Raw genomic sequence first — 11,110 nt, 5'->3', positions numbered from 1 at the left:
TTATTTGCTAGTATAAAGAACTGCTCCTTCTAAAAAGAAGAGCATTTGCTATAAAAAACAAACTAATAAAAGCAACCATTGAGAAGCTATCAGTCTCCCGCCGCACATACACACACGTCACTTTCCCCGTCGCATGCTCTTCCTGCTACATCATTTCCTTCGCACGCCATCTCTACTCTAGCCCGCCGGTGCACTCCGTCTATTCTCCAGCCACGACATCGCCCGGTGCACCCCCCCCCCTCCCCCGCTTCCCGGCCTCGTGCCGCCGCCTCCTCTTCTCAGCATTGTGAGCTGCTGGATAAGATGCGGGATCTCGGACCGGACCGAAATCCATGCGCAAGGAGTACCAGCAGGCGAAGAGCATGTGCTCGACAGACTCTCCCTGGGTCTTGCAGAGTTGACAATCGCCATAAACTTGGCCAACCCCGGTGATGCAATCTATAGCCCGTCCAAATTCTATATTGAAGCACCAGCCATGCAAACAGTTTGCATTTAGGAGCGGGCTAGTTTTTCCACACCAACGAGTTCATAGTTATAGGAGCAAGGTCGTCGAACTTTGTGGCGGAGCTAGACAAGAATGTATGGGGGGCCCAAAGACAAAACAAATTAGGTTTACCCCAATTCAAGCAACCCTAGCAACTACTCCCTCTGTCCCATAATATAAGAACGTTTTTGACAAGTGAATACAAAAAATACATGGTTGATGTTGAACAAGTGAATACAACATGGGTGATGTTGTCAAAGTAGGCTTGTGCATGCAGGTGAAAGTGAATTGGCTGAAAGCTGTAGGGGGTCACTACTAGCTAGTAAAAATAAATTTTCATTTGGGCGGGGGGGTGGGGGGGCACGGCCCCCTCAGCCTTACATGTAGCTCTGCCGTTATGCCATCCAAAACTTGATCGAAGACTTCGTCACGTGAACTTGACAAATCCTGCGTTGCCTTGGGCTCGGATAGATGATCATCTGCTTTGCTTTTTGCCTGAGGGGTAGGTGTGTGACGCGGCAGGGAAACACGGCCAATGCAGGGTGATTGGATGCCGAAGATCGAGTCCCTAAACTTTAACTTTAGTTGGCTCTATTAATTTAATTTAAAGTCGGAAGTTGTTTAAGAAAAACATTTGACAATGCGGGGGGCTCAGGAGTAAATACCCTCCTCCCTCTGCATCGTCACTCCACAACAACTTCACACGCAACAACTCAGACAGTAGATCGATCGATCCACCATGGACGAAGCCAAGTGGTTGCGCTCGGCGCTCTGCTACTTCCTCAGTGACGTGCTGACGATCGGCACTGCAACTCTCGCCTTGTCAGTCTCGATGAACAATGACGTGATGGTCGTGCTTTGAGTGGCGGAGCTTGACAAGAATGTATGGGAGGGGGGAGACAAAACAAATTAGGTTTGCCCCAATTCAAGCAACCCTAGCAACTACTAAACAGAACAAATATGGGGTCCAAGCAGCAAAAAAAATTCAACTGGATCTAACGTATAGGCATACTACGTGGTTGTTAAATTACTAATCAAACTCATACAGAGAAACTACAAAAAAATCAAAATTTTGATGTCCCTAATTTAACCCATACATGCAACATTGCTGCACAAGGAGGATCCAGTAGTTCAAGTTGCAAGTACAGGGCACTTCAATAAAATTCTGTAGCTAAACTCATACGGGGCGGGGTGGACGGCTGCGATGGGGTGTCAGCTGGGCAGTTGACTCGACAACCGGGAAGTCATGAAGAGCAGAAAGGATGACCTCAGGCGCACCCTTGTTTCCCTTCTCGGCAGGTTGTTTGCCCGCGGCGTGCTCGGATCAGAGGCAAAATCCTCCTCAACGTCGACATCGAGGTTGTCCATAGGCAGCAAGGCCGGTGGTTCATGAGTGGAGCAGGGAGCAGGCGTGACAGAGCGTGGTTGGGAAATAGGAACAGAGGCAAAGCAGTTGAACAACTGAATACAACATGTGTGATGTTGTCAAAGTAGGCTTGTGCATCCATGTGAAGGTGAATTGGCTGAAAGCTGCAGGGGGTCACTACTAGCTGGTAAAAATAAAATTTCATTTGGACTGGGGGGCCACGGCCCCCTCAGCCTTACATGTAGCTCCGCTGGTTGAACTGCGCTCTGTATGCCGAGGCGGCGGCGTAGACACCAGAGATATTGAGCGTCCCGGTGATAGCATCAGGAGTGTGATCATGTAGTTGAACGGAGGCCAGCTTCACCCAAAGGGCCACAAAATCAAGGATGTGTTGCACTGACAAGACCTTGACAGTGTTAATGAGACGAACTGAATCATCATTTAGCAAAGCTTTTTGGACGCAGCCATTGATGTACCTAGAGATGCTGAAAATGGAAGGTGCAATATCCTTTGGCTTAGTCCCACCTAGCCACGGTGAGGGCCAGAACTTGGTCATCTTCCCGTCTCCAGTAGTGATGAAAGTGGCCTTGTAGAACAGGCTCGTGTCTTTGTCATCACAAGGTGTACCTAGCCCGATCCAAGTCCGGTCTAGGTCCTTCCACCCCCACCAAGGCTAGCGCAACCCGAGGGCACGGGCAGTGGCGGAGCCAGGAAAAGTGAATGAGGGAGGCCAAGTGTAGTTAAGCCTAGTTTGGGAGGGCTGGTGCATCAAAATTCATCATTTTAGCAGCAATTCATCACCTCTTAACATGCATATTAGGCATAAATGAATGACGTTAGGGGGGGGGGGGGCTGCTGGTCTCCCATGTCTCCGCCACTGGGCACGGGAGAATTTGTCCAAGTCGAGGATGCCCAGATCACCCAAGGACGTTTTGGCCTGCACATAATTTCCCATTTTACTTTGCATTTTCCTCCATTTACCTTGTTCGTTCCAGCCCACAGGAAAGCTCTCTCGATCTTAGTGATGTCAAGCAAAACACCTATCTTCATATGCAGAGGGATGAGGCGGTGAATCTCTTGGAGGTGAGAACAGACTTGACATAGGTATTTCGTCCGACCATAGTGATGTTCGCCCCTTTACCTGAATTCTTTCGTATGTGTCGGCTACACGAGTATGCCTTAGATCTGAAAGAAGAATTCAAAGCGAAGGGGATGACTTGCATCACCTGGGCGTTACTTAATTAAACCCAATCGGATGCGCCCCAGGATTTAGTAGTGTCTCGTCGTCGCCACCCCTAGTTTCATGCTTCTATTATGTTGGCTAGAGGAGTGGGAGTTAAGAAACACGACACAACCGGGATTTGAGTATCATTAAGAAACACGGCACAACCAGGATTTGAGTATCTTGTGAATGGCGAACATCTGGTCATTTTCCTAGTTGCCGTAGCCAGTCGGCTCCGGTGTGACCTTTAGCTTGAGGCTGGGATAGCTGTCCCTGGCACGACACTTCTGATGTGCTCCAAGGCCCCGCTCCCATGGAACTCCAATGCGGGGACCTGACCCATAATAGCATCTTTCTTTTTTTTTCCTTTTTGCGGAAACATAATAGCATCTTTCAGAAAGCTTATGATAGTTGTACGCAATAAATGGAGCAAGCGTGAAGAGCGAATATCACACACCAGTGAAGCATGCAGGGGAGGAAACAGTGGGGGCCTTGTTTACCTAACGGCAATGGGCTGGACGCCTTCGGCCGAGGCAGTAAAGACCTGGCCGCGGCACGCGAAGATGGTCTGCGGTGTGTCGCATGTGACCATTAGAATTACCCATAGATCCTCAATCCGGCAACCCGTCGCGACTACGGTGGCCACTGCTCATGGTGGGAACTTGAGGCGATTGCCTCCTCCGTGCAACCTCGGATCACACCAAATTAAACTCTAAAAATCAAGAAGAAATCTTGAAACAAAAAATTCAGCCCTCACAAGCATATGAACAAACACGGGGAAGTTTTGCCAGACTAGATTAGTATAAGCATCAAACGTGGAAAAACTTGACCATAGAATCAATTAGTAGACGCCGTTGCTAAGCATATGAATCAATTAGAGAGAGATGTACGCTCAGATTAGAACAAACATTCCCGAGCCACGGATCAGAATCGTAGCCCTTGATTAATACTGTAGTTTTTTTAGGGGGATTAATACTGTAGTTGATTAACAAGCTCCTGTACAACTGAAGTGTCAAAGTGTTTGATGTTCAATTGAAGAGAGAGGCGGTGGAATAAGACACTCAAGCCCAACCTTCTCAGGGATTGGAGGTGTGCATAGTGCAAGTACTACTTTACAAGAAAAATGTCTGAACAAATATTTCGATGTTCCACATAGAACTTGAGAGCTATCGCATCAACTATATATGACACCTAAATATGTATTCATCTCTGCAAAATTACATGAGTAACTAGTTCGTGCCGTTCATACATTAAACTTATGAAGTTATATATATCCGATACGCCTTGGGGAGACCACAGGTGAGCCACTAAAGATACAACTTTCATCACCACAATGTGAAGCATATAATCGGTAAGTTGTTAGTAAGCCCCAGGACGGCAAAGCCTGCTTCATATGCTAAGAAACTCGATGTCCTCCTCGGCAAGGAACGTCTTCCCTCTGTTAGGATTGTTAGCTCTCCGCTGGGACGGTGGAGGGCCTCGCTGCATAAACAGAGCATGTCAGCAAACATAGGACGACCGCATGTGGTTCAGTTGTTAACAGCACGAGAAATACCTTCCGCAAAACAAATGCGAGGTAGAGATAGGATGCCTCCCACTCATCTTGTGACAGCGTGCCTACATAACTCAATTACGTCAAGGTAATGAAATGATATTTATAGACAGCAGCGAATTCAGTAGGTAGTCTAGTTACTTTGGCCCGATCGTCCATCACCGAGAGGCCCCAGCCTTCGCATGAGATCAGCAAACTCTGGCCTTTGCACATACTCGTGTACAAATTCATGGAAGTTCTTCATTAGAACCAGCTCTAAATCAAACTGCAAAAGATGCACGATTTTTTGGTCATAGCCTTAGCATCTGTCTGAGAGCAAATTTGTAAAAGAAAATAAATGATAACAAAAGATAGGGCAGCAAAATTTTCGAGAAAATATTGAAATGAACTAGTTCGAAATAAGGAAACAGAGGCACACGTCGCCATAGCATACTGAGCAATAGATTTGTGTACCTCCTCTGCCAGTAGTTTGAAGAGATGGAATGGAACAACCCACTCTGGGCAATCAACTGCGTCCTGCATGTTGCCAAAGAATTTGTTACTGAATAAGTTTCTGTAAATTTATGAATGAAAAAATTAAATAAAGATAACGAGTGAAAAGCAGGAAGCTAGGTACAGCATAGGGCAATAAACACCCAAACAAGTTGTAACAAGACATGTATATGTAAATTGTCAAAAATAAATAAAAATACATGTATATGTAAGATAAGGGCAATATGAAGGACGTCAGCTACATACTATTCACAAAGAATGCCTAGAATATGGAAGAACTGAAGACTGCAGCAAACAACATGTAGCCTACAGGAGTGCAGAGTTTGTGATAAACAGATAGTACTATGTAAATCACTAGAGTTACTTTCAGAGCTGCAGCAACTGAAGTTGAATAAGGGCACATAATAGATATTTAGATACGCATTAGAAAGGGTAGTGTGCATACAAATTCACAAGAGGGCAACTTAATCAAAAAAATACCCAAACAAATCCATTTTTTACTCTGTTATACAATTTGGGTAAACACTCGAATATGAACATCAGTATTCATCTTGAAAAACTAAAAGAGGCCACCGATACAAGGCTCAAGTTATTAGAAAGTTAATCGTGTTGTCACCTCTAAATGAAACTTGTACTTGATACCAAAAGGCCTGGATGCCGGGAATTTCTACACCATTGTGAGAACAACAAAATGATCAGTCAGTAATGAAAACTACTCCCTCCGTCCCATAATGTAAGACGTTTTTTGGCACTAGTGTAGGGCCAAAACACGTCTTGCATTATGGGATGGAGGGAGTAACATATAAGAAGTAATTATAAACAAACACAATTACCTTTTCTGTGTACTCTTCACCAAAGGTAATACAGTAAACACTGTTCCCGAACTCCATCCCTTCAGCTGAGGATATAAATTTGTATCACACATCTTGTGACAAGTACAGTCTTTGACGAGATCAAGCAAATTACAGTTCAAGATAGTGACATACATTCTCTTAGCCTTTTAATAATGACATTAGCATCAGGCATCGTTCCAATGAATGTGCCTCCAGGACGAAGCAATGCAGATATATTTGCGAGGGCTTGTCTTGCACGTGCTTCAGTTGACCATGAGTAGTGCATTGCAAACTGAAATACATAGAAAAAAACATCAGAATAGGAAGTATAAACCTCATAATCATACACATTTATCATCCAGACATTCTAAATCTCCTGACGGTGCATTACATATTAAGAGTAGATTAAAGATCATTGTACTTAATTTTATTTGCTGGACATAGCAATGATACTTAAGTTTCAACATCTTTCAGGAAAAATTTGTTTGAATGATAGTTGTCAATAATGATTGTGATATTTAACAGTAGATATATATTCACAAAAGGTTTCTAAAATTCAAAGTTGCTTTGACAAGTGGGAAATAATAGATGATTGAACTGACCAAATAATAACAACAAACTATGAAAATTGAGCAAAATATAAAGCTAGGTCACTCACCTGGCAGCTGCATATGTCAAATGGAGCATCCTCACATAGATACTCATCCAGACGAGTCTGCAAAAACATGAAAGCGGAAGCATTTGATGCACTTTATAATTCTTGATGAGCACCACAAATAATAGACTGATAGACATATGGGGTAAGGTAAAGTATATTCTTCCTGGTGATGTGAAAGTATAAGAAGAATCACCTACTAGCTAATGACAAATGTGTGTATACGTTGGCATGAGTTTTATTGAAAGATCCATTTCTTGCGTATAATTTGGTTTCAACTACAGAAAGATGTTCAATGCTTGAAACAAGCTGTGGCACTATGTCTGCTTGCACACACAGAGCACACCACCACTTTAGGTTTGGTTCTTATGGTAAATTGTACTATTATTTATTAATACTTTTACCTCGTAACAGTCAGCACAAATAAGCCGTGCAGGAAAACTGAACTTCTTCCTTCGTTGTTGATCCGAGTCACCATTATAACGGGTCATGCAATCTTTTATCTGCAAGTGTAAAGCTCCAACACATCAAAGGAGATTATAACTTAAAGTGACCTTTGCTGCGTAGTTGAGAGCTACAAGAGGTAGTGAGGAAATCAAAAGCGAATACACAAGTTCTATGGTCTAGGACCGCTGATAAGTCTGAAGGTTTTACCAAGGATACTGATAAAAACAAGTGAAATAAAGATTGAATATATAGCTTACCACTACCTTGAGATAAGTTTAAATGCTAAAACGATTACAGTACAGGTTACAAAATAATATCTGCGAAACGGTTGCAATGTACAAATCTACCCTATACAGAAAAGCAACTGATAGGCATAAATGCCAAAGCATTACAGAGATGGAAAAACCTAACTCACGAAGAACAAATTGCATTAAGTTATATATATTTGTATATGCATATAATATAGATTTATCATGTGATGGAAAACTAACCGAGCCTTCTGCAATATCAACCCCTACATAATAGCCAACCTTGGCCTTATCCCACTTTATCAAATCACCTCCCTGCATTAACACTCGTGAAGAATCAATATATGTCAGGACTACCTCGGAACTACAAAAAACTCTTCTTATCTTAATTAACACTCGCAAAGCACTGCTTACCTTGCCACAAGCAAGATCTAGAACGCAGTCTCCTGGACGTGCATACAGTTGAACCAGGACGCTCTTTATCTGCCAAAGGTGAGATTGGAAGATTAGCGTGGCTTCTTACTGGTTTCACCCAACATCGTACAGGTGACATTTTCTCAAGGGTTTTAGGGGATGAATGGATGCGTAGCACAGCAAAGTAGTTACCCAGTTGTTGAGCTTCTTGAGGTGGATGATGGGGCTGTTCTCACGCTCCTCGAGCGTCTGATTCGACCGGGCACTGTAGTGGTCCGCCACCCGCTGCGCACTGATCCGCTCCTCCGAGTACCCTTGCTCCCCATAGCCGCCACCTACACAAAGACCAAACCTTAGTTAGCTACCCTTCGCACGGTATTGGGAGTTAGCAGCAACTAGATGGGGTCTAGTGACGAAGGCGGGGAATAGATACCTGCACCGAACTGGCGCTTTTGGGCGGACGCAAGGGAGGAGGAAGGCTCGTCCTCGCGGGGTCGCTTGTTCATCACGCCGGCGCTTGCAGCCTTGGCCTTCCTTCTGGGTGATGGTTTATAATTAAAAAAACTAGCTACCACTGTTGCATACAAATTTGAACAAGACAAATTGTTGTATTCATTCATGATTTGAATATATCACTGTTGTATTCATGAAGACTAGCTATCACTGTTGTGTTCATGATTTGAATGTCATACACATGCAACAAAATCCATCGACACAATTTCAGACAGCAGCAAAGCATATGCCAACATGGATTGCAAAAATATGACTTGAATACCACACACTGACACACATGCCACAAAAATCTTCAACATCGATTCGCACAGGGGCTTATAGCAACATATCCAGCCAACAAATATGATTGAATATCACAGACTCGTCAAAAATTCTGGCAGTTTATTGGGTAATGGGCATGCGCATATATACCTTGGAGGGAGGAGGTCTTGCTGATGGCTGATACTTCTCTTCCCGATCCGCCGCCGCCGCTCTTCCCGGATCCGCCGCCCCCGCTTCCCCACTAGCCTACTACCGCTTGCCCGGTGGTGCCAGCCGCAGATTCTCGAGGGACAGACGACGAGAGGGCAGGGGAGTGTGGCGGCTGCGTCGAGGAGCAGAGAGGGCAGGGCGTGGCGGCTGGGCGCGTGTCGGAGCGTGCCGGGCCGATGACGGTTTAGGTCGAGGTGAGGGAACGGGTTCCGTTCGGTGAGATTTTGGGGAAGTACTATTAACTGACGATCGTCACCCAGGAGAGATTTCGCAGCGATCCACCATCTTCAGTCGGATTCGTCTGCACGAATCTTGACGCAGGATACGTGCCACGTCCAGTGGCGGAGCTTCAGCTGGGCCACTCCTCCCCAGCCCACGCAAAATCTTCTGATAAAACTGGCCCAGAACTCACATTTTTAGCTGCCCCCAAGCCCATTGCTCGTCCAAGAATCAGGCCCCAGCTCCGCCACTGGCCACGTCGGATCCCCAAACCCGTGCGCTATAAGACTAGCCACAGTAACTTAAACTAGTAACATATTGTCTCAAAAAAAAAAAAACTAGTAACATATGCATTTTACTAGTCTATGTTACTACTTCTACAATGAGAAGTAACATATGTGTGGTATCATTTATTAGGTTATAAACTCATCTTGCCTTGGTATGTGTGATGTTACTCATAGTATTAGTAACTAGCTATGTTACTACATGCCTCTCTTTCTTCATTAATTATTTGCCATATCATCTATTTTTTCTAAATATGTGTGATGTTTCCATCTATGTTATTTTTATTGTGGGTAGTCTAAGAGAAACTCCAGCGAACTGTATCTTCTATTCCTAAATAATTACAGCCCACTATTTATTTTTTTAAGCCATGCAACTATGCCACATAAGCAAGTCATGCATGCATGTCATAAATTACATTTATTTGCATTACACTATATGCATGCAATGCTGCCACATCATAAATTCATGCATGTTAATTATTCAAAGTTTATTTTTTGTACTAGATTTTGTATTAACAATATATGTAGCATATTTATGTTGGGCGATTGTAGCATACCTATAAAGTTGTCCCTTCTCATTTTTGTCAGAAATGATATTTTTTAATTGAAACTCAAGTTCTTAGACGCTTTGTATTTTTTATATTACATTTTCCTTCCATTAGTTTTAGATGTTTTTGTAGCAACTATTTATGCATTTATTTCTGGAACATTTCCCACGGCAACGCGTGGGGCAACATTTAGTTATAAAGTACTAGAGCCAGCCCATTGGCTAGGAGTGCACTCCTTCTCCTGGGCCACCTGGGTTGGAATCCCAGTTCTTCCATTTTCTTTCACCAGATGGCATTTTCTCTAGTAAAAAATCAACATGGCAGTTTATAAATGTTTGAACTATGTCACATGGCATTTTTTATATTTTATTATAAGAGATGGCATTTTTATTTACTTAAGAGATTAAGAGATGGCATTTTATTATTATTAAGAGATGGCATTTTTTATCATTAAGAAATGGCATTTTTATATTAAGAGATGATATTTTTAGATTAAAAGATAGCGTTTTTTATTATTAAGAGATGTCATTTTTCATTTAAGAGATGGCTTTTATTTTTAGGATACGGAATTTTATTTTTTATGTCATTTTTTGTTTATTAAGAGATGACACTATTTTTATCATGGCATTTTCTTTCTTTCTTTTTGTGTTCACATGGCACTCTCTTGTTCATAGCATTTTCATCCCAAGAATGGCAGTTTTAAAGTTTTAGAGCAATCTAGTTAGTTGCATTGACATGGTTTGATGACCAAGATTAAGTTGATCTGCGCATTTGGATCTTTTTATATTTATATTGTTATATATGAAAAAAAAGTCAGACGCTAAATGTTACAATTATTTTATTTTTTTTACCAAGGAAGCATTGCTATCCTGTTTGGCATGAGAAGTATCAAGGACGCTTGTTACACTACAAGAACATCTACAAAAATATCATTTTAAAAAAATTATTTACTACTTATTTTGAATTTACTCATCATTTGGGAGCATATGCGTCCCAGAGCCAAAACGGCCATCCCGTATTTTATCATTTTAATTAATGACTGAATGTGAGAGTGCTACAATTGTTTAGTATACATTAACTAAGGGTGGATTATAATTTTTCATTTTATGTTAAAACAAGTTATGTGTTTGTTTAAATATTAGCTATACTAATATATCCCAACAATTATGTAGAAGTTTTATGTGGATGAAGAATTTAAGACTTAGGTGAAAGAGTGGGATAAAAAGAATAAGAAGAGGCAAACGTCTCAAAATTGGGGATGCCCAAGGCACCCCCGAGGAATTACTCCTATACAGTATGTTGCAACACCCGACTCCTGGGTGCTTCCTCGCTCGCGAGTGCCCTGCACGCGCGCCTCGCGAT

General features: G+C 42.7%; 1 protein-coding gene across 2 annotated transcripts; it reads right to left on the bottom strand.

The window, feature by feature from the left end:
• Window positions 1–4,121: 4,121 nt before the first annotated feature.
• On the bottom strand, window positions 4,122–8,904 carry LOC119324728 (mRNA cap guanine-N7 methyltransferase 1-like). Of its 2 annotated transcripts, none has more exons than XM_037598500.1 (14): window positions 8,638–8,904; window positions 8,147–8,250; window positions 7,906–8,048; window positions 7,714–7,782; window positions 7,543–7,614; window positions 7,009–7,107; window positions 6,608–6,664; window positions 6,103–6,241; window positions 5,950–6,014; window positions 5,733–5,783; window positions 5,078–5,140; window positions 4,766–4,889; window positions 4,628–4,689; window positions 4,122–4,554 (listed from the first exon to the last, which is right to left on the bottom strand). In XM_037598500.1, exons 2-14 carry the CDS (start codon window positions 8,217–8,219, stop codon window positions 4,462–4,464), a joined length of 1,110 nt encoding a protein of 369 aa, XP_037454397.1. In that variant the 5' UTR covers window positions 8,220–8,250; window positions 8,638–8,904; the 3' UTR covers window positions 4,122–4,461. The 2 variants fall into 2 exon arrangements, with proteins under 2 accessions (XP_037454397.1, XP_037454398.1); XM_037598501.1 differs by having other exon boundaries at window positions 8,147–8,247.
• Window positions 8,905–11,110: the final 2,206 nt, after the last annotated feature.

This window comes from Triticum dicoccoides, chromosome 6B (genome assembly GCF_002162155.2).
Source record: "Triticum dicoccoides isolate Atlit2015 ecotype Zavitan chromosome 6B, WEW_v2.0, whole genome shotgun sequence".
Lineage (NCBI taxonomy): Eukaryota > Viridiplantae > Streptophyta > Magnoliopsida > Poales > Poaceae > Triticum > Triticum dicoccoides.
This window is presented reverse-complemented; position numbering and strand designations above follow the sequence as displayed.

Coding starts and splice junctions, on each gene's coding strand:
- LOC119324728 (XM_037598500.1), bottom strand. CDS start 8,219: ATGAACAAGCGACCCCGCGAGGACGAGCCTTCCTCCTCCCTTGCGTCC. Junction 7,108..7,542: donor TTGATATTGCAGAAGGCTCG/GTTAGTTTTCCA, acceptor TTACACTTGCAG/ATAAAAGATTGCATGACCCG. Junction 6,015..6,102: donor TATTAAAAGGCTAAGAGAAT/GTATGTCACTAT, acceptor TTATATCCTCAG/CTGAAGGGATGGAGTTCGGG.